General features: G+C 43.8%; 2 protein-coding genes across 2 annotated transcripts in view; both read right to left on the reverse strand.

The window, feature by feature from the left end:
• Positions 1-212: 212 nt before the first annotated feature.
• LOC129734838 (uncharacterized) lies at positions 213-1,804 on the reverse strand. The gene is given in 2 exon segments (XM_055700137.1): positions 213-883; positions 886-1,804. Coding segments are annotated over 2 exon segments (1,590 nt in total).
• A 1,885-nt stretch (positions 1,805-3,689) lies between these two features.
• The window catches only part of LOC129734846 (uncharacterized), a 105,936-nt gene continuing 85,324 nt past the window's right edge, over positions 3,690-24,301 (reverse strand). Inside the window, exon 2 of the mRNA XM_055700177.1 lies at positions 3,690-5,287. Within this exon, the coding sequence (XP_055556152.1) occupies positions 3,758-4,837 (1,080 nt within the window). The 5' untranslated portion in view covers positions 4,838-5,287 and the 3' untranslated portion in view covers positions 3,690-3,757. The remainder of the gene's footprint in view (positions 5,288-24,301) is intronic.

A 24,301-nucleotide genomic window follows, 5' to 3' on the forward strand; every position in this document is an offset into this window, starting at 1 on the left:
TAAAAACGGTGCTTCAAGGGAAAAACCCCACATCTTTCAGCATCTTCCTCTGTCAGAGCAGAGACCTGTGCACTGGTATCGATGAGAAAGGTCACTGGTGCACGCTTAGGGCCAGCTATAGCTGTGATTAATGTCTCCTCCTTTAGTTTTTATGAGCTGACGGATATAAATCCATCCTCCATTCCCCCGCCCGCTACCAGGGAATGGAGGTTCTAGCTTCCCTGCTCATGGGAAACAGCTTTCTCAGCGGGGGCAGTTGAGGGTGTATCGGGTGATATTTTTTTCCTGCCCTGTGTATGAGAGGGTTGTTTTGGATTATGCCACTTCAAAACTACCTTGCTCAATTTATCAAAGGGTAAGCCATCCATTATATCCCTGGGGACTCCCATTTTAATTCCCAAAAGCCACCACTGTTGTCGAGTCATGGACTGTCCTCCCTTTCCTGTTTTATGGTGCGGATGCTCCTTTCTCAGGACATCAGCGGCAGCTACAGTTTTACTGGTGGGGAGGGGCAAATCCTCAACTTCTATTTGGCAGATTCCCCTCGACTTTTCCTCTGGGATTTTTACAGGACCATATTTCCTACTATAATCTATCAATTCTTGTGCTACTTGCCCCCAGGTCCATATCCTTTTATTACTTGATGCTGAGGTCGTATGGTGGGAAGAAACTGAATCCGGTGTTTCATTTCTCTGGCTTCTAATAAAACCTTCCAGCCTTTCTACAGGGCCCATCGACACGATGGTCCTTTGAAGGCTAACCCCCGTAGGTTTGAGTGACTCTGGAAGTCCCCTTATCAAGGGGGTCATGATTTTGGGATTCACCGGCAGCATCATTAGGGATTCACATCCGGGAATTAATTGTCTTTCATGTATCATTTGTAGCAGGCTGCTTTGTGTACACTTTCTAAAAATTGATCAGCTGTGCCAGTGATTGCCAGGGGATCCTCTCTGTCCAAAGGGTTCAATCCTCCAGCCCAATAAGCAGCTCGCTGGGTTAGGGACCATGGGGCACGTTTATCTCCTGTTGTCAAGAAAACTCTGTGACCCCAATAGCCACCAGCTTCCTTTTCACTTAATTGAATTTGGTCCCCCCCAGTTAGGGATACGCGCCACACGTACTCCGTTTCGGATTCTTTAGGAAGGCGCCCATACTCTCTTTTCAGTTTGGTTAGCTCAGTGGCAGTATATGGTATCTCTTTGGTTGTAATGTGAGGATCATCATCGTCCTCCTTCAGATAAGTATATTCTGTTTTAATTAAGGGTCTCACTTGAGGGTTTTCCACAAAACATTTTCTCGCCTCTTCCAACTCCTTCTGAGGGTATATTGGGTTTATTTGTCAAATACCCTTTTCCTCTACTTCCAGCTCTATTACACTCAGGACTTCAGTGTCTTTAGAGCATTTTGCCTTCAGAGTGGTTTTTAACAAGCGGTTTTCTTCCCTTTCTTTCTCTAATTGTTGTTCTAAGTCATAATTCACTTTTTGCAGAACTTTCACCAAATTTTCAAGGGATTCTATAATTTTGTTTTCATTGCTATGTTTTCTAAGGCGATCTTCGATTGCTGCGACCAGGCTGGCTCCTAAAATGGCACAGACTATAGTTTTGCCCTTACCTGATCTAACTTTAACTTCAGTCTGTAAAGAGGTCACTTGGTCCACTACATTCTGCAAGTTTGCCCAATTATCTTGAGCCCAATCTTCTCTGGGTACAGAGGGTCGAGCCCCATACTTTGCCAGAAATGTGTAAAACATGTCCCGATCTTTCATTAACAAAGGATCTTGTTTATCAGCCTTTTCGGCCATTCTCACTATGAAGGGACCAAACCCACTTTGGGGAGGCTAGACTTAGTTACAAACACACAGCCACTGATGTGTCGCCCTTCTGTTCCCCGAATGATTGAAGAGAACAAAAATCCGCTTTGGGAAGGCAGCTTATAGTTACTACAAGGTTTTCCCTTCACTTTCCCGAGCAGAGCAGACAAATTCTCATTAACACGAGGGCAGCTCCCCCTTTTGGCATTTTCCCCCTTTTGCACTTCTTCTTTTAGTTGGATCCCAACAGACAGAGCCCTCAATTGGAGTTTAGAGTGCTAAGTCCTAGGCCCGTGTGGTATGTGGGAAATTTGAGTCGCCCCCCTTGCTTTCTGGACACCTCTCACCCTGCTGGGTGTAGGGCCAGGTGCGGCTAGAATGAAACGTCTTTCCCCTGTTACAAACCACACACAACCTGCACCCCTCTGTCTCTCAGGATCCTGTCCGTGATGCCAATTTAATGTCATGGTCCACTCAGTGGACTCGTGATGGTTCGTTTACTATGATCTTGAAGTGCAAAAATCAAGACGACCACGCCAAGGGGTTATGCTTCAATCAAACAGCACAATTTTATTGTTTGCCCGTAAAGCGGTGTGCGATAGGTAGAAAGACAGAAAGTGAAGAAAAGACAAAGTAAAAGAAAAGGAAAGAGGATTATAGCTACCACCACGGGTCCAAGGCATCCCTATGGTCCCAGGTCCAAGCAGCGTCCCGCCGGTCCTTCCGATCGTGGTGATCCTTGATGGGGAAGATCTCCTAAAATTCGGTTGCTAAGGAGTCCTCTTTTATGCCGAGCAATACACGTTGCTCCTCCTCTGGCCCATGGAATGTTGCCAGTTTCTGCCTTCTCGAGCAAGGTTATCACGCATGTTCTGGTTTGTTGTTACGACAACAGTTATGACTCATCTTCCAGACAGTTGTTATGCGGCCTTATTGTAGTTGTTCCTTCCAGCGCCGAGTATCAGGGAGCGGCATAGTACTCCTTGTACCATGCAGTTCTCCTTCAGGGTCACTGGGCCTCACTTCCATCTCCAGGTCTCTGTTAGCAATGCTGAGACAATATCAGTCTCTTTAGTCCGACTTTTACAGGAAGGACTTATGGAAATGGCTTATTGGAACTAATTTTAATATGAAGCAGGGGTGGGGTGGATATGTCATGAATATGTATAGGAGTATTTGGAAACCTTATGTATATGCAACATTTGATTGTGTTACCGAAATCTCGGAATGAAGAACTTATCGACACCAATGTGATGTAGATAAGCAGACACTTCTTTATTGACGGCCGGGTGCGTGAGCGAGTCCTCTCACAATCAACGCACACCAGGTCCCAAAATCAGATTCCATATATAGAACTTATTCATACATATTCATTAATTATTCATACATAATCATAACATTTCCCGTAAATCATTTACATACTCTCCTCCTATATCCGATTATGCGCAGTAAAGCTTAGAAAGGTCTAGAAATGGGTCTAGGGTACGATTTGGGTAGGTGGTATATGAGTCGGTGGTCGCGATCTCCCCCTGCCGGAATTACCTTTTGCTAAAGTTCACAGTTTCTTGGCAGGCACCTACAAGCTGTTCCAGTCGACTCTCCCCAGTTCCCATTAATCTCATATTCTGACATTTCAATACACCTCTGCATACAGAAGACTGGTCAAATACAATGGAACCTTTCAACCCTAGAGTTATTACAATAGTTCCAGGCCCTTCTTCTAGCCTTGGTACAAGACGTACAAAAGATTCCATAACGTCTCTTATTGCGTAGATGCAAGTTTCCTATAAATTTTTTTTTCCTTAGCCTTCTATATTTTAATTCTATTAAATGATTTTATAAAATCAATTAATTAATCAAATAAAATCAATCAATTTTAACTTATTAACTAATCGGTAACATTTCCCCCCTTTGAAAGTGTTGAAAATCATTATTTCAATACTTTCACATTATTCGTATATCTTTTGTTTCAACATATTTGGGTAATGGATCATGTCTTGGTGAAATAGTTGGTACTTCTCTCATAATCATACGACTCACTGCAATTCTATTGGTAAACTGTTTCTTCAGACATGCATATACTAGCATGCTCATCAAAAAGACAACTAGTAACAGAAACAAAGTCTTAATTATAGATTGTATCCAAGAGCTCAAATTCCATCCCAGTTTGTTAAAAAATTTCCCAAGCCAATCTTCTGACATATCCTTTTGAATTGTTTCAGTTTCTTTTTCAATTTTTCCCAATAGGTCTAGATCATGTTCCACATCCTGAGTGACATTTGGAATGTGGATGCAACAGTGGTCCAGTTTATCCTTAAGATATCCACACACTCCATGTTCTTTAAGTAGGAGCATATCTAGTGCCATTCTATTTTTTAAAGTCATTCTGGAAGTTGCCTGTAGTTGTATATTCAATTCCTTAAACCCCTTCTTGGTAACGTTTGCCAATTTTTCCACTTGACCAGTTAAATGATAGAGCCATGCTCTGTTTCTATATGAAGCTATAGGATTTAAAAGTGATTCCAGTGCCCAGCCAATTTTCACTCCTGTAGATGGTTCATTCCAAATATCATCATTTATCCCTGATCTCTTTATTCGTTTTAATTCTAGATTCTCTAGAGATCCTTTAAATGGTGATTTCTTCCAAATCGGACACAATGTTGGCATGCCTAATGTGATTTGTTTCACCTTACCATCTAATGGTAGGTGTGTTGTCCAGGTTCCATCACTTAATGCCCAAACTAAATGTCCTGGACTTCGAATAGAAGATTTTCTACAACTAAACAAAGTTCCTCTTCTGACTGTAAAGGCGCTGGTTAAATTGAGAGTATTCTTAAGACCTCGACAAAAACAACCATATTTCAAAGCAGCAGCCAACGGAGGAATTCTTTGAAATACTAAGTCTGCATTACTGCAATCATACACTTTTTCACATTTCCACCATGGCACTATTTTATTTTCCTTCTCTCCCGATGTAGTTGACCTATCATCTACCCAGGGTAATACTGAAAAAAACCTTTCCATCCCAGGTAAAACACCAAGAAGTTCTTGCTATATACTGAAAATGGGAAAATATGGACATAGACCATATAGAGTCCCACCGGTCTACTAACTGGGTGCTCTGGCCAGTTTCGTTACACTTCCATTCCATAACACTTTTGCTCACGTTGATTTTAAATTGTTCATCATAAGAACACCATCCCACAGTCTTAAATCTTCCTATTTCGGTAAAAACATAATTTAACAATTTTTCACAATCCGCCAGACTACCTGGAGTTTTCCACTGTTTTGTAGTGACTTTCACTTGCTCATACCATTGAGTCACTGGCCTCTGTTCACAATAATTGGTTTCATATTTATGTTCCAGGTTAGTCAAATTCATAGTTAAAATTCCCCATGGAATAGATTCACCTACTGCCTTCGGTATTGGCAAACAAGCAGTGATCTGCGTGATGTTTTGTAAATTGGCAAATTCTTTAATCAATCCTACCATCAAATTTTCCTCAGCCATTTGTAATCACAGCCAAAGTTTTCCTTAGGAAAAAAAGCAAATAGTTATACACATCTTGTTTTCCTTTTACATGTATGTTTAGATTTGGTTCTAGAGACTCGTATGGTTTTCCATATAATAATTCATAGGGACTGACTGAGGTTCCACTCTTTGGCTGTACCCTGATTCATAGTAAAGGCCAATAAAAAGTGCCTGAGGCCACTTTAGACTGGTTTCTTGACAAATTTTACTTATTTGTCGTTTCAAAGTTTGATTCATCCTCTCCACTTTTCCACTAAATTGTGGTCTCCAAGATGAATGTAAATCCCAATTAACACCCAATACTTTGCTAACACTTTGGACTACTTCAGCAACAAAGTGTGGACCTCTGTCAGAGGATTTCCAATAGGAACTCCAAATCTCGGAATTATTTCTTGTAATAACCACTTCACAACCTCTTTTTGCTTGTGTGGTGCGACAGGGAAGGGCTTCAGGCCATCCTATAAAAGTATCAACCCTTACCAGGATGTACCGGTACCCATTTTGTCTAGGTAACTCTGAAAAATCTACTTGCCAATAATCTCCAGGTTCTGTACCAGACTTCAGTCTACCCATTTGAACCTTTTTCTTAATCACTGGATTATTTTTCAAACATACTTCACACTTTGCAGTTAACATTTTAGCTATTCCTAACATCTTAACTGATATTACTTGTTTTCGTAAAGATGTTACTAAGGCTTCTGCTCCCCAGTGACATTCTTGATGTCTCATTTGAATTATCTTTCTCATCAAAAGAGGTGGAATTACTACTTGCCCGTTAGGAGTTACCCACCATCCCACTAAGCTTTTCTTAGCATTTAATAACTGACCCAATTTGTCATCTTCCTCTGAATATCCCTGTTTTTCCCTAGGAAGGGTTACTGTTTTAGAAGGAATGATTGCCATTTGCAATGCTTGTTTCTTTGCTACCTTTTTTGCTGTTCTATCAGCTAAATTATTCCCAGCTATTATTTTTGTATTCCCAATCTGGTGTGCCTTACAGTGCATGATTGCTACTTGATCTGGCTTTTGAACTGCTTGCAATAATTGTAAAATTTCTGTTTGATGCTTAATGTTTAATCCTTGAGAGGACAATAACCCCCTCTCTTTCCACAAAGCTCCATGGACATGCACTACCCCAAAGGCATATTTCGAATCAGTCCAGATATTTACTCTCTTGTCTTTGCTTATCTCTAAGGCTCGAATTAAAGCGATGAGTTCCGCCTTTTGGGCTGATGTGGTACTCGCCAATGCTCCTGCTTCTATAACTGTAGTCTCTGTTGTTACCGCATATCCGGCGTATCGGACTCCTTGTTCCGTAAAGCTGCTTCCATCAGTATACAGTTCCCAGTCTGGTCGCTCCAATGGCACATCCTTCAGATCTTCACGACTGGAATAAACATACTCGATGGTAGCCAAGCAGTCATGTTCCAGTCGTCCTTCTTCCTGTATGGAACTTAAAAACACTGCAGGATTTACCAGGTCAGTTGTCTTTAGAATCACATCATCTTGTTCAGTCAATACCACCTGGTATTTCATCATTCGGCTGGGGGACAGCCAGTGTCCCCCCTTCTGTTCTAGGACAGTTATCAGCATGTGTGGAACATAGACTGTTATTGTTCTTCCCAAAGTCAATTTCCGAGCTTCTTGTATGAGCATCACTATTGCGGTCGCTGCTCAAAGGCAGTTTGGCCACCCTTTACTCACTGTGTCCAGTTGTTTAGAGAAATATCCGACTGGTTGTTTCCAGCTTCCTATCCTCTGGGTTAACACGCCCAGTGCAAGGTGCTGTCTTTCATGCACAAACAGCTGGAAATCTTTGGTTAGATCCGGCAGTCCCAAGGCAGGTGCAGACATTAAGGCACGTTTCAACTCTATAAAAGCCTTTTGTTGTTGTGGGCCCTATACAAAGGGAGAGTTCCTTTGGGCCTCATACAGCAGTTTAGCTATTAGCCCATAGTTCATGATCCAAAGGCGACACCACCCAGTCATTCCCAAAAATGCTCTGAGTTCATGAATATTTCTCGGCTCAGGTATACTACAAATAGCTTCTTTGCGATTTTTTCCTAACTGCCGTTGTCCTTTTAAATCTCAAAGCCGAGATATATCACAGTCTGGCAGGCTATTTGGGCTTTCTTCCTGGATACCTTATACCCATTTAGTCCCAGGAAATTCAAAAGGTCAATAGTCACCTGTATACAAATAAATCTTTCTTCTATAGCAATCAATATATCATCCACATATTGTAAAAATAAATGCCCAGATCTTGGTTTGTCCTGTTTCCAGATTTCAAATTCCTTTGCTAAATGATTTCCAAAAATAGTTGGACTGTTTTTAAATCCTTGGGGTAATCTAGTCCATGTCAGCTGCATCTTTTGCCTGGTTTGAGGATTTTCCCATTCAAAAGCAAACAGTTTTCTGCTTCCCTTTTCCAAAGGTATACAAAAGAAAGCATCTTTTAAATCGAGCACTGTAAACCACTGATAATTCTCCCTCAATGCTGTTAACAGTGTATAAGGGTTTGCTACCACAGGATAAATATCCTTAACTATTTGATTTACTGCTCTCAAGTTTTGTACCAGTCTATATTCACCCGAAGGTTTTCTGACTGGTAAAATAGGAGTATTATACTCAGATTCACATTCTTCCAAAATTTTATACTCCCAAAATTTATCAATCAATTTCTTCAATTCCTGTCTCACTTCTGGTTTGATTGAATATTGTTTAATTCTCACTGTTCCTGTGCCTTCCTTCAAATCTATTTTAACAGGTTCTGCTAGTTTCAATTTACCAGGAATATTTGTTTCCCATACAGTAGGGATCACTGCCAAATCCACCTCCGGTGGAATTTCTTGTTCCTTTACCTTTTCTTGTATCATCAGGATTTCTCCCGTTTTTGACGCAGGTATTTTCAAGAAAAGTTCTCCTTCGTCAAAAACAATCTGTGCATTTAATTTAGATAACAAATCTCTTCCTAGGAAGGGTACCGGACATACTGGTACATACAAAAATTCATGTGTAATTATTTTATTTCCAAATTTCAAATCCAGGGGTTGCAGGAATGGCCTGTTTTTGTTCCAGTTTTTCCTTTACAGGTTTTTAATAAAAAAATGTTGCTCCTGTATCCACTCCCAACCTCACAATTTAAACAACATTTTTTTTTTCCACTTTCTTATTATCAGAAGTTATAGCTATTACCAAATTATCTCTAATAGTTAGCTTACATTCATCCTGCCAATCCTTTCTTTGTCTTAAATAAAAAAACCAAATCCACATTTGGCATTTTATTCCATTTCCCTTCTCTTTTACAATACAGCATTAACTGCAAAATAGTGTTATAATTCAGTGTCCCATTCGTGGGCCACTTTTCCTGATCTTCTAATATATATATAGTGGCCACCAATTAGTACAATATTCAATCATCTGGCTCTTTGGCAAATCCTCATATAAATCCCCCCAATGCGCCAGTAAACATCCCAATGGAGAATTTTTCGGGATTTTATCATTTAACACAAGATTACCCAAGCTTTTACTTTTAAACAACCGAGTTAACTTAGTTGCCATGGTGTAATTACCCACAGTACAATACACAATTATTCAACTCTATCACTCCGATCCGCGGATCCACACTCCACAGTCTCACTCTTACAGCCACGCTCACACTTTCCCACAGTTACTTTAAACAAACATATAACACAATATTATACCTCTTAATTTTCTTCTCAATACACAAACTCACAAAACAACACAGAACACCAAAAACTTCTTCTAACTTCTTGTTAGAGGCACTACCTTAGAGAACACTATAGCATATAGTTTCTCTTGTCTGCACTTTTGTCCAACCCTGCAATAGCTTTCGCTTATGTCTTACGGGCAGACGCCTAGGCTTCCACTTCCACAAGGATCCTTTTAGTCCAACCCTGCAATAGCTTTCGCTTATGTCTTACGGGCAGACTCCTAGTCCTACCCTGCGCAGCTCTTTCACCGCGTCTGACAGGTAGACTTACTCAGTGGGACTCCAACCCACTGGTGGGACTCCCTCCCACTCTTTCCCATACAATTATTATAGTGGGACTCCCCCCCACTTTCTCCAGTGCACTTACTTACTTACTTACTTACTTTAGTGGGACTCCCACCCACTTACTACAATTAAAAAAAAAAGAAGTGTCTTACCAAATATCCAGGGAACGTCGCGAAGAGCCTTACGGATCGGGGATCTATGGGTGTCCCCAAGAAATCCTCGGTGCCGGCCGGAACCGATCAGGTCCCCGACTCCTCCGGTCTCCTTCAGCGAGGTCCCATCTGGGTTGCCAAAACTGTTACCGAAATCTCGGAATGAAGAACTTATCGACACCAATGTGATGTAGATAAGCAGACACTTCTTTATTGACGGCCGGGTGCGTGAGCGAGTCCTCTCACGATCAACGCACACCAGGTCCCAAAATCAGATTCCATATATAGAACTTATTCATACATATTCATTAATTATTCATACATAATCATAACATTTCCCTTAAATCATTTACATACTCTCCTCCTATATCCGATTATGCGCAGTAAAGCTTAGAAAGGTCTAGAAATGGGTCTAGGGTACGATTTGGGTAGGTGGTATATGAGTCGGTGGTCGCGATCTCCCCCTGCCGGAATTACCTTTTACTAAAGTTCACAGTTTCTTGGCAGGCACCTACAAGCTGTTCCAGTCGACTCTCCCCAGTTCCCATTAATCTCATATTCTGACATTTCAATACACCTCTGCATACAGAAGACTGGTTAAATACAATGGAACCTTTCAACCCTAGAGTTATTACAATAGTTCCAGGCCCTTCTTCTAGCCTTGGTACAAGACGTACAAAAGATTCCATAACGTCTCTTATTGCGTAGACGCAAGTTTCCTATAAATTTTTTTTTCCTTAGCCTTCTATATTTTAATTCTATTATATGATTTTATAAAATCAATTAATTAATCAAATAAAATCAATCAATTTTAACTTATTAACTAATCGGTAACAATTGTATAAATTGAGACAAGTTGTTGCTCCAGGTGCGCACGGCTTTTTTGGGACTACCCCTCCCTTCCCCCCCCCCCCCCCATGTGCTGCCCAGCACTGAATAAACATACCTACTTTACAGTCTGATAGATTGTGGAGTCTGATTCCGCATGTCAGTCAGTTTTGGTGAGCCATATAGGAGGATCTCTGCTCAGGCCGCAAGATCAACTTTGGAGCGGACACCCCTGGGCATGCCCCGAGTACTTTCCTCCAAGGAGCCTCTCCTACCAGCTGCTCACCGCGGGAGTAGACAACAATCTCCTGAAGCCGCAGAAGCGAAATGGTATATTTTAGTAGAGGGGGCCTGTAAGTCGTGCCCGTGGCTGGGACAGCTGGTAAATCATGCAGAGACGTCTGGTGTGCAGCATAGTCCCAGTACAGGAAGAGGGTACCCTGCATGGTAACAGGGATTTGCTGACAGGCTAAGCAAATCCGAGGTCACCTCTGCATCCCAGTGTCGGGTGCCAGGACGAACCTGCTAATGACTGGTATATAAGAAACAGAAGAAGGGTAAGCGGACCTCTCAAAATTGTGATAAAATCACTTTACATGTTATATTTGCAGCTGCTAGATGGATGCTAACTGTATGGTTTGAATACCTGGGAATTTTGTTCATAGTCTTTTTTTTGTATGAGTGTACCATGTCTTTAATAGTGTATGAATGAATGAATGAATGTCTCTTTATGTTGATAACAGGACAGGACAAAGGGAATCACTCCTCCAGTGGTATAGGTTGGAACCCTGGGAATATTTGAATGAGGGAGGACATTGGATAAATAGGGGAAACAAACAATATTATTTAAAAGGGGCTTACATAACCCCCACAGGGAGAACAGAATCATGATATAATTGGGGTGACTCCTTGTCTGGTTTGTGGTAATATAAGAAGCTATGATAATAGGTACACTGGTTGGCACCCAGCCTGGGTCTTATTGAAGTGCTATTTTTGTGAAAGGCGCTGGTGTTGTAGCTCTAAAAGGCAGAAAGCAGAGTGACTGAAGTGCTTTGGGTATTGTCACCCCACCCTATCACCAGTCCTACAAAACCCCAAAATAATTAATTTAGTGTGTGGAAGAGAAAATTTGATTCCAGAAATTTGGGACGTTTGGGAAAAGGATTGGGAGAAAACTATAAAGAAGTGCAAGAAGCAGTTTGTGTGGAAACTTATTAGAAGAGTAGCTGGAATCCGAGTAAAAAAAATTAATAAAAGGTTAGAATATGGGTAACACTCAAGGCGGAATTTTGAAAAAAAGAGTCCCTTGGGCTGTGTGCTTGCTCATTGGAAAGACATTGTCAGGACTGGAGGTACAGAGAGTAAAAAGACCCTTATTAAATACTGCAATCAGTGGTGGCCCTTATATAAATTGGAAAATGAAGCAAAGTGTCCACTTAATGGGTCAATGGGTTATAATACCCTTTTACAACTCTGAATAAGGGGAAATTACTCTGGAAGTAAAAGATCAACAATACATTCAGATATTGAGTTTATCTTTATCCAGCCTCTCTGCAGGAGGAAAAATTAGCCAAGAAATTTTAAACCAGGTATACCCTGGGGTATGGGCCACCAGTGTACCTGGAAGGGCGAAGAATGCTCTACCTGTTGAAGTTAGGCTCAAAGAAGGCTGACACCTGGTAAGAGTTAAGCAGTAACCCCTAAAAAAAGAAGATAGAGAAGGAATCCAGCCAGTGATTGAAAATTTCCTACAATTGGTATTGCTAAAAGAATGTGAATCAGATTTTAACACTCCCATATTACCTGTTCGCAAACCTGACGGGTCATACCGAGTGGTTCAGGATTTGCGGGCTGTAAACAAAATAACTTAAGATCTCTATTCAGAGGTAGCAAATCCATATACCTTGTTGACTGTATTGACTCCTGAATTAACATGGTTTACTGTTTTAGACCTGAAGGATGCCTTCTTTTGCCTCCCTCTCCATGAAGCCAGCCAGAAGTTACTTACATTTGAATGGGAAAATCCCAAAAGTGGTCGTAAACCCCAGCTCACTTGGACAGTGTTGCCACAAGGATTTAAAAACAGCCCCACCATCTTTGGCAATCAGCTTGCAAAGGACTTGGAATCCTGGGAACTCCCGTCCAAAGACAGGAAATTGCTACAATATGTGGATGATATACTGATCGCCACCAAGACAGAAGATAGTTGTATGATCTGGACGGTGAGTCTACTGAATTTCCTGGGGCTCTAAGGGTACCAAACGTCTAAAAAGAAGGCCCGATAATGCAGCGTAAAATTGATTTATTTGGGCTATGAAATTAGTGCTGGGCAAAGGACTTTGGGACAGGCCTGCAAAGAGGCAATATACCAAAATCAGAGACCTCAGACAGTGAAAGAGTTACAAAAATTTTTGGGAATGACTGGGTGGTGCCGACTATGGATCTATAACTATGGACTGCTTGTTAAATCACTATATGCACTAATAACCACTGAGCAGAAACACCTTGAATAGAATAAGGAAGCCACGCAGGCCTTTGAACAGCTGAAAAAGGCTCTGATGTCAGCCCCAGCTTTAGGGCTACCAGATGTGAGTAAGCCATTTTTCCTCTTCTCCCATGAAGAACAGGGAATTGCCTTGGGAATATTAGCACAAGATCTGTGTCCATATCGACGAGCGGTTGCCTACTTCTCCAAGCCGCTGGATGCAACTGCTAAGGGTTGGCCTGGATGCCTGCGAGTGGTTGCAGCTGTAATACTAAACATCTAAGAAGCTCAAAAATTTACCCTGGGCCAGAAAATGACTGTTTTGATGTCCCATACAGTATCTGCGGTGCTGGAAGCAAAGGGTGGGCACTGGCTTTCTCCACAGAGATTCCTGAGATACCAGGCCATACTGGTAGAACAGGACAATGTGGAAATTATAGTTACTAACATTGTCAACCCAGCTTCTTTCCTCAGTGGGAACACAGGAAAACCAGTACATCATGACTGCCTGGAAACCATTGAAGCAACGTATGTGAGTCGCCCAGACTTGAAAGACAGCCCTATGGAAAACAGAGAAAACTGGTTCACTGATGGAAGCAGCTATGTCCTGGGTGGTAAGAGACATGCAGGATATGCCATTACCACCAGTCAAGAAATAATAGAGTCACTTTGCCCACGAACAGCTCTGCACAGAAGTCAGAAATAATTGCTCTAACACACGCCTTGGAATTAGTCCAAGGCAAAGTTGTGAAAGTTTACACAGACTCAAGATATGCTTTCGGGGTTGTACACGCACACAGAGCAATTTGGAAAGAAAGAGGATTCTTGAACTCTCAAGGGAAAAACATCAAACATGCAAAAGAAATCTTGAAACTGCTCGAAGCTGTCCAGCTTCCCGAGAGAGTGGTGATCATGCACATTAAGGCACACCAGAAAGTGAGCTCAGAATTGGAAAAAGGAAATGAGCTGGCAGACATAGAGGCAAAACAAATAGCTAAAACAGAAGTACAAACAGAAGGGGCTTTGATCCCTGACGGGCGAATCTCTCTAGAAGGTAAGCCAGAGTATAACAAGGAAGATCAAAAGCTTATTACAGACTTAGAATGATCATATAATAAAGAAGGGTGGGCTTACACCCAACAGGGAAAATTAATTATTCTCTCTTGCCTAATTGACATTTAGTAAGGGAGGAATATCGAAAAAGACATTGGGGGGCAAAGGCTTTGTATAAACAGTTAATCAGAGAAATTGTGGCCAGAAACTTATACACCACAGTGAGACTTGTGACTCAACAGTGTGATCTTTGCCTCCAGACTAATTCCAAGAATAATCCCAGGCCAGAGATGGGCCAAACTGGAAAAGGCAATGGACCTGGACAACAATGGCAGATTGATTTTACAGAACCCCCAAGAAAAAGGGGTTTTTGATATTTATTAGTATTAACCGATACCTTTTCAGGTTGGCCAGAAGCATTCCTGACCAGAACAGCCAGGGCTCAGGAGGTAACCAAAATATTGGTACAAGAGATAATACTATGATTTGGGGTTCCTGCAACCATATCCTCTGACAGAGGACCACACTTTATCTCAAAGGTGGTACAGCAAATTAGCCAACATTTGGGTATAGATTGGTAACTTCACACCCCATATCGCTCTCAGTCGAGTAGCCAAGTAGAAAAAATGAACCATTTGATCAAGCAACAAATTGTGAAATTGGGACAAGAAACAAACTTGGCCTGGCCTCAGTCTCTTCCTTTAGTCCTTCTGCGCATACGAACTAGACCAAGGGAAGGACTGAGGACTGAGCCCCTTTGAAATTTTATATGGACAACCTTATTTCCTATAGTGAATGGAAGGAGAATCAATTACGACGGAAACTAGACTCCAACAAATATTTTGAAAAAATGTTAGACAAAGAAACAATATACTAGATTAGGTATAGTAAAGGAATGTACTAATTTTCTAGAAAAGGGGGAACTGAGGGAAGGGGTTAAAGAAATTTTAGTAGATCTAATTGCTTAACGATTACCTAGATTGTTGTTGATAAATAATGCTTTGTTTTACTAACCATTGTGTAAAATAACTGAAGCAAGGAGTCTGCAGTTCCTCATGAAGGACAGTTCCTGATAAGAACTAGCTAAACCCAACTCTATAGTTTGGATAAAGACAAAGGAACAACCGAGTCTGTGCGAAGAGAGAAGGTAAAAAGTTCAGAGCAAGGGAGACTACCAAGCCTTCATCCCCACGACCCCTACAACCCCCACCAAGAGGCACCATGCAAGCACAGTTGGGAGGGACTTATGGAAATGACTTATTGGAACTAATTTTAATATGAAGTGGGGGTGGGGTGGGGTGGGGGTGGATATGTCATGAATATGTATAGGAGTATTTTAAAACCTTATGTATATGCAACATTTGATTGTATAAATTGAGGCAAGTTGTTGCCCCAGGTGCACACAGATTTGTATCAGTTGCATAGATAATTAAGTTACAATCATAAATAAAAAAGCCAAATTTATACCTAGAAATTACAGATTGTGTGAAATAGGACAACATATACAGGCAATAGTGTAGGCAACCTAATAAGCTGTTCTCTGTAAACTGTCTCTTTAACAGCACATTCTCTTTATTGATTCATATATTAGTATTTATAAAGTTGCAAGAGTTCCTCTTTTTCTTTTATCCTCCCATATTGCAGAGAGCGGCCGGGCCACCCCTCCACCGTGCGTGGGCACCTGAAGCACAAGCCACCAGCGACACGCAGGTGCCATGTGACTAGCATCCCCCGCTATCCCCTTCCAGAGTGGGAAGAGGGATGCCACATGACCCACCCGCTTCAACCTTCATGTTCCCCTCACTTTATGGGTTGGCAGCGGGACTGCCTCGCCACAAGGTCGGTTGGTCACCTGTGTGTTGTTTTGTGGTGTGGTGGGTTGTGGTGGTGAGTGGGGGTACCTTTGCTTTCTCCTGGTGCTGGGCGGGAGGTGTCCATTGCTGAGGGGAAGGCTGTGGTGTACCGCTTTCGCAGTGCCCAGGAAGTGGTGGGAACGAAGAGCAGGTGGAGGTGTGGAGGAGACAAGGAACAAGGGGTTCCCAGGTGGGGGGAGCAGAGAGGTGGCGGCTCCGGGTTTCCCCTGGGTGGCCGCTGGCCATTGTGGCTGTGGGGAGCGGCGGAGGGCGAGCTGCCTGCCCAAGATCAGTTAGTGGCTGCGGGCTATAAATAGCGGCGGTAGTGAAATGGGGCCGCTGCCTTGGGGGCTGGGAGCGATGGGCTGCCGCCGCCGTCGTCGTGAGCCATGGGGAGGGACGGGACAGTGCGTTAGTGCTTCCATAAACGCGGCGGGATTCTAAGTGAGGAGTCCTTCCCTCCGCCGACAGCCTGCTAGCAAGGGCAGCTAGGTAGCCGGTGGGGAGCGTGCACTGGCTCCCCCTGCCCGCTCCCCGCGGCTCCACTTTCCCCGGTGATGACTTTCCCGCACCAAGTGCCTGCTTTGGTATGTCTCCTGACGCTTGTAAGCTGTTGTCCCGATCAGGGTAACTCCTTTGGGAGCTCTGGTGGGGGTTTGATTTGTTTGTCTGGTTCCTTGGGGTACAGGAGATTTCACTTGTCAGAGTTGCTTGTTTAGAGCAATGGTGTAAAGAGAATACAGTCTTGTCACAGAAATATAAATCTGTAGGTCAACTTGTAATGTCTATTCTCTCATGGGCTTATTGTTTCACTTTGATATTTGCCTTACTTTGGAAAAACAGTGGATTTTCTTTTCTAGCTAAAAAGAAAAGGTGGGGAAAAATTATTATCCTGTGGCTAGTGCCAGTTGACTGGACTTAAGCTGCTGAGTTTACATACCTTCTGTCGAGTATCGTTAATAAATCTTGCTTTGGTTTTACATGTGCAGCAGGGATTCCATACATGGCAAGGAGTTTGTTGTGAGGTCTGGGTGAAATGGCGAGCCTTCTGCGTATTGCTGTTAGTGGGTGCTCAACTCCTGGTTTTGGCAGTATTTTACCACCTAAGGTGCATTCTGCAAAGATGCTGTGTTTGCGAATGTTTAGAACCCACCAGATGCTCAGATCTCAGGTAGTTTCAAAGCCAGGTAAATTGATTAAACCATTGTAAGACATCTTTTATTATTTTTAATTTTGAAGATAGCCTGAAATTTTTTTCCAGATATATGTTAGTACAGAAAAGACTTAAAAAATAAAAAGAACTCTTACATTATGTCAGCAGCTTACTTGAGTCAGTCAGTTGCAGTACAATTTTACACTGGTTTTCAAGGGCTTATGCAGAAGGTGTTTGTGTTTATTTGGATTCAAAGTATTCATAATAGCCTTTAAGGATAGGTGGTCAGAGCTCCTGCTGACACCTTGCTTGAGGGAAGTATTTAAACAAATGTTTTCCTTAGTTAAAAGCCTGAGTTCCCCACAAGTTTGGGTAGTGCAACTTTGTGCATGCAGGGGAAAATACAGTCCTCACAAAGAAAGCATCTGCAAGCATGACTATATGTAGTTGTAATTATCCCATGTAAAAAAAATTCTCTTAACTTTGTTTGATACTATGTTGAAGAACTTTTGATCTGCATATTTACATGTAGGGTTTGTTGGTATATTTGTACTGATTACATTTTAGTGCAGATAATGGACAGGTTCAGGTACTTTCAGGAAAAAAAAAGAGGGGAATGGGGGCATCCTTGGTTCCAGCTTATGATGTGAGCCAGGTGTATGAAAATCAAACCGATGTTTTTTGCTCTATCTTACACTGTGCATAGCCTGAGAGCTAGAAGACTGGAGTGTAGGGGTCTGCAGCGGGTCTGCAGATGAGTTAGCTGACCTTGAAGACTTAGTCATGTACCCTTAAGACAGCCACAAAAATGTCAAGCATGTAAACAGGATGTGAAAACCTGGAACTTAAAACCGCAGCATATGGATGTAATGGCAAGAGCAAATAGCAAGCAAGAAGAAGAAGACAGAAAGCCTATCAGTGTCTGACACCTGTACTATCTAAGTTATATAAGCAGTATGACAAAACAATAAAGGCCATTTTGTCTGAACCCAGCCACACTGATATAGTGTTTTTCAGTCCGTCTCGACTTGCATCACTACGATTGGTGATCCCGACGTGACCCCGAATAAGTGGTGTCAGAAGGAGATCTTGAGACTGTGACCAATGGGTTGCTGGGGAGATGTCGTGACGAAGGGAAGACACAGTCACTCAATATGAGTGATCAGCAGACTTCGTTTATTGTGCCTTACAGTCATCTTTTATGCCTTGTTATAATTAGCTCATACATATTACAAAAGTTAAGCTCATTATTGGTTAGTTGCCTAAATATCAAGCCCGCCCCTAGTTTCTCTTCTGTAGTTATCTGTTCCCTCCTGCAACATTGTTTACCGACCGCAATCTTCTTGTTATTGTGTAACAAGAACAGCCAAGGACAGTGTATTTTTGCTTTACTTCAGATAAGCTGAGTGCGATGTGCATTTTTGTCCAGCCAGCTGGACTATGTCTATGTGACCTTTTTCAGCTAGCCAGTTATCCACAATTCCCCCGTTTTTATTTTGGGTGACATAGGCTTGGTTGACCATTTTCAATAACAGCGTTTTAACACAGGAAAATACACAGCTAAGCACTACTAAAACTATTACAATAATGATCAAAAATAATAATCCCATTTGCTATGAGATTGTATCTTTGCTGTCAAAAGTTTGAGTTTTTCATGCGTGGTCCCCTGTATGTGGGATCGGAACAGATGTCGAATAGGTTCCAGAACAGGGCCTTTCGCAAGGTGCAGGCGAAGCAGCGTTCTCGCGTCGAGCTCCTCCAGCGTGCTCTACAGCAGGTTTTACCCAATGGCTGGGAACCCAAATAGTGCCTGAATCGGTAGAAATGCAGACATAACCACGCCCCACATAAATCACCTCCACAGGACCTACCCATTGTCCTGTTTTTGCATCCTTATACAGTACTTTCATGTGTGGTGGCCTGGGGGGTTCTGAGCCAGCGTGGTGCCTTATTATAGGTGGCTCATTACTGTCCCCAAATACACACAAATGATTAAGCACAAAAAGAGCCTTCTCTACCCTTTCTTTTACATCCTGAATCTCTTTGAACTTTTCTATATAACGTTTTAGCGTCCCGTTAGCCCGCTCTACGATTGCTTGTCCAGTTGGAGAATGAGGGATTGCAGTAACATGTTTAATATTCCACATTTGCATAAAGCGTTTAAGTAATCCGCTACCATATGCAGCACCGTTATCAGTTTGAATAGTAATAGGCACCCTTAAAACAGCAAAGCAACTAGTTAAATGCCGGCGCATGTCCCGGACCTTTTCCCCGGGCTGTGGTGTGGCCCATAACATATGGCTATAGGTGTCTATAGTAACATGCACATATTTCAATCGACCGAATGCAGGAACATGAGTAACATCCATCTGCCAAACATCATTAGACTTTAGTCCTCGTGGGTTGACCCCGCAACCGAGCCCTAAGCCTGAGTTATGGTGACTACATATAGGGCAAGCCTTCACAATGGCCCGAGCCTCCTCCATAGAGAGTTTGTAGGCTCGTGCCAGCCCCTTCGCATTTTGATGGAAGATCGAATGGGCTTCTCGGGCTCGACAATGTGGTGCTAATGGGGGTTCAGTAGCAATTGTGACGAGATGATCAGCTCGAGCATTGCCCTCTCTGAGGCCGCCTTCCCACTGATGGCTTCGGATATGGATCACCGCATACGATTCCGATCTCTGTGCGATTGCAAGCTGCAAGCTCACAAGCAGTTCTGTCAAGCATTGATTCTTTAAATCACGCACGCTTGCATCTTCAATCCGGCTGACTATGCCGGCAACATAGAGAGAATCTGTGACTACGTTCAGTGGGACATCTCTCCATCTAATAAATGTCCAGAGCACTGCAAAGAGTTCTAGCGTCTGTAGGGAATCCTTTGGCTGCGCTTGTAGAATTTGGCATTGCCACCCTTGCTCATCTTTCCACGTTATGGCAGCGGTCCTAGAGCGTCGACCCGTATCAGTAAAGGCTGTAAGAGCATGCGGGATAGGCTGGCTGGATCGCTTCGGCTTAACAATCCAGCCCATGTTCTCCATCCACGACAGGATGGGCGATGGGAGTGGTTTCACTATTATCGCTGCTCCATCGTGGAGTAATGCAGCCTGCAGTTCCTCAGAGTTCTGCAAGTACCACTCCAAGTCGACGTGTCTCATCGGCACCCATATCGTGCCAGGAGGAGTGCCATCCACCTGTAAGATACGACAGCGACCTTTCTTGATCAGCTCCGACAGCGTAGAAATTTTGTCTTGTATTGTGCATCGTGGTTGCAGCGGGGGAGCTATCCATTCCAATACGATGGTGGTGTACTCCCCTTTCTCCTCCGTTTTTATTTTTTGCTGTGTTAGAGCACCCATGAGGTACTGAGTGCCACATAAGATAGTCAAATCGATGGGTAACCCTACAACACGCCGATGCGTGGAGCGCGTAGTCACCATTGATGCTATTTGTTGTAATGTTTGTTCTTGCTGTTCAGTAAGCTGTACTGGGGTTGAGGGATCTGTCCCTCTCAACAGGGGGCGTAGTTGATTTAATAGTTCATTGGGGATGCCCACTACAGGTCGGAGCCATTGCAGATCACCAAGCAGTCGTTGGGCATCGTGAAGGGTTCGGATATCCAGAAGGAGTGACAACTTTTGAGGCTGAATTGTTGTATCAGTAATGTGCCACCCCAGATACTTCCAGGGGCTTGATTCTTGCACCTTTTCGGGTGCTACTACCAAGCCTCTATGCTTGAGTTGTTCTGTTAAAACCTGTTTTTGTTGTAAAGAGAAGGGTGTCGGCTGTGCTAACAAGATGTCATCCATATAATGGTAGATTAAAGTCTTAGCCCAGCATTGTCGCAAAGGTTGTAGTGTGGCAGCAACATAGAGTTGACACAAGGTGGGCGAATTTCTCATTCCTTGAGGGAGGACCGTCCATTCAAAGCGCTGATCCGGTCCCTCCCGGTTGATCGCAGGTAAGGTAAAGGCAAATCTGCGCTTATCATCTTCATGTAAAGCAATTGTGAAAAAGCAGTCTTTCAAATCTACAATGAGTAAATGCCACCCTTTCGGTATCATAGCTGGGTTGGGTAAACCGGGTTGTAAGGCCCCCATATCATACATCTGTTTGTTTACCGCTCGCAGAAGCAATCGATATTTTCCAGACTTTTTCTTGATAACAAAGATGGGGGTATTCCAGGGGCTCGTTGACAGACGCAAATGATCTTGTTGATACTGCTCTTTAACCAGTTCATGCGCCTGTTCTAGACTTTCCCTTTTTAACGGCCACTGCTCTATCCACACTGGTTCCTCTGTCTTCCATCGGAGTGGGATCGGGAAAGTCCAAGCAATGGCCGCTCCTAGAAAGGGAGGTCTGAAGTGAGGACCATCCCCATTTGGGCCAAGATATCACGGCCTATCAAAGCATGCACCCCCTCAGGCAGTGGAATAATCAAGACACAACAATTTATAACTTTGTCAGCTATAGTTCATCGTAGAAGGGGGGATTTGTGAGCGAGGGTCAATCCTCCTACTCCTGCAACTGTGGCACTGGTCGTACAGGTTGGCCAATGCGCCGGCCATTTGTGTGCACTGATTATAGAGACATCAGCGCCAGTATCCAACAGCACAGTAATCGAGAGTGTCTGGTCTCCATACTGCACCGTGACCGATCGCCGTGGTCGTTGACGCAAGCCAATAGTCAGTAAAGCCATTTGTCCCGTAGACCCAAAGTTACCTTGTCCTCGAGGTTGTTCTTGCAATGGTTGGAGGGTGCCCGCAAGATGCAGTAGTGGAATCAACTGGGCTATCTTGGTCCCTTTAGGTATAAAGAGTGGGGGAAACAGCGTCTGAGCCATAATATGAATTTCTCCGTGAAAGTCCTTATCAATCAGTCCCACCAAAACATTGAGTCCCAACATGGTGGCTGATGAACGCCCTATGAGTAATGCTCCAACAGCTTGTCCGCTTATACAAATTGGTCCTTGTATGCCAGTAGCAAGTTTTGTAGGCTTTGAGTCCAATAGGGTACAATCTACTGTTGTTGCCAGGTCCAAGCCGAGGCTTCCGCTGGTTGCGGGTCGGAGAGGAAAGGATTTTGTGCTGCTGGGCAAGCAGCCGCTTTTTGTGTCGGCGCGGGGTGGCTCTTCCTGCTGGGTCGCCCGTTTCCTGATCGACGACAAGCAGCTTCGTTTGACATTGCAGTCCCATCTCATGTGTCCGGTGACACCGCAACGGAAGCACCGTAGACGAGATGGGCCGCGGGCATTTGATCGCCCAGCAAAGGCTTGCAAAGGAGCAAGGGCTGCCAAGACCTGACTTTGGGTAGCCTGCGCCTGCTCTTTTAAAGCACTCCCTAGTTTTTTTATTGCCTCGACTAACATAGCCTGGGGCCCGACTGGCACTTGTGCCATTCTTTCCAAAGCTTCTTCTATGGTCCATGTCCCTGGTAGCGTAGCTAGGATGTTACGTGTGGCTGGGTTACAATTCTGTATGGCACACTGCTTTAAAATGGAGCCTTTGAGATAGTCTTGCACCCCAGCCGCCTGTATGGCGTTTGCTACCCGATCGATAAATAACCCAAATGGCTCCTCTCTTCCCTGCTTGATTCCCATATATGAAGGGATTCCCCCAGGTTCCTTTATACGGTCAAGCGCTAGTCTAGCTAGCCTCATCGCTTCCTTTGCCTTATCCGGTCCCATCAGTGCCTGAGCTTCGGTTCGAAAATAGGGTCCTAAACCCATCAGCTCCTGTAGAGTAACCCCATGCAGTGGGTCCCCTGGCTGTCTAACCACTGCTATCGATTCCTGACAAGCAGCCTGCCAATGAGCGTTAAACAGAAGCTGCTGATGTTGGCTCAAGATTAACTTCATTATACTGCGTATGTCACTCGGGAGTAAGATATTAGTTCCCCAAATATAATCTAACATTTGCCTGGTGGGTTCCCCTTTCAAACCTGACTCACTCACCATAGCCCGTAGCTGAGTTAATAATTTCCAATCTAAGTTAGTGATAGAAACCGTGATATTCCCCTGCGCATCTGGCTGTGAATACGTGACTGGGAAAGCCTCATGCACAATTCCCGCGGCAAAATCGCGTTCACCCTCAAGCATAGCGCTTTCTGCTATCTGCTTCCAGACCTTTTGCCTATTTTGGGCAACCTGAAGACAGTCCGCAAAAGGATTTGTACATTCCCTACTCTCTACCGGGTTTTTACGGTCTATTTCCTCGCTTATGTCATCATTCCCCGACGGAGGGGCTGAGGGATTCGAAGAGGGCAGCGACGGGAAGGGCGACTGGTCCCACCTTCCCGCAGTCCCCTGTTGAACCGTCAGCGTACGCACCGAGGGAGGCAGCGGGCAATCGGGGGGGGGAAGCCGATTCCCCCTGCTGTGTGGCTATTGCAGTCCCGCTTGCAACTCCCAGCCGCCCAGAGGCAGCAGCAGCCGCTCTCTGTTAGGCTCGATGTTGCAAAAGGGCATTAGCGACAGCTTGCCACGGTTTCATCAGTTTTTTAGCTGTTTTATTGTCGGCTATTACTTTGGCAAACAGTGTGTCCCCATAATTACGCCACTCTGGATGCTCAAAAAACGTATCCGGATTCCCAAAATGACCCCTCGCTACCCCATACGCTAATAACCCTGGTAATTCCTTTTTACAATCTATGCCCCGAATGCTCCATTTTTCTAAAAAGCATTTGAGCAAATCATACGTCGCTTGTCTCTCCATATCGTTGACGTGCGGAATTAGACTCTATAACTTGAAAGTTATAAAGTAGGTATGTTTATTGCGCGCAGATGCACGGGGGATCGCTCCTCCACAAGCGTGCATGCCCGAAGTGACGAACCATCTCACATTTTTACAATAAAACAAATGAATATTCAATTAACGCCTATACATATTCCTTACCTAAACCCGCTTACTCTCGCTTCGTATGTTAATTAGCTTATCAGTCCTTTGCCTGGAATGTGGTGGTCTTGCAGGTTTGTAGGTGATTCATGTTCTTGTGACTATCCCATCTTCTCCAGCAAGGAGACTTAGCACTCCCTCCCTCTAGATAGCATTGGAATATCTCTCATCCTTTTCTCATTCTTTTTTAAATAGCCCCTTTGTTAAAGGAAGAAGGGCAGGCGTCTCCCCTTTGTTAGAGGAAGAAGGGCAGGCGTCTCCTCAAGGCTGTGTGCCTATGTGACCAGACACCGCACCCATGACTAGTCACCATACCCACATTCCTCGAGCAGACCTATACAATCACATTCGATGTCCATTGTCCCCATTTCACACTATTTCTCCATATCACCGTCGTCAGCGCTGTTGCAGCCTTTGCGAGACTTCGGCGACGCGTGGCTGGCGGGACCCTCTGTAGGTGCTCCCGGGTGTGGGGACTGTGCCCTTCCGCCTCCTGCGCTGCTTTCAGGACCGGTACCCGATCT

The sequence above is a fragment of the Falco cherrug genome, assembly GCF_023634085.1.
Source record: "Falco cherrug isolate bFalChe1 chromosome W unlocalized genomic scaffold, bFalChe1.pri SUPER_W_unloc_1, whole genome shotgun sequence".
NCBI lineage: Eukaryota > Metazoa > Chordata > Aves > Falconiformes > Falconidae > Falco > Falco cherrug.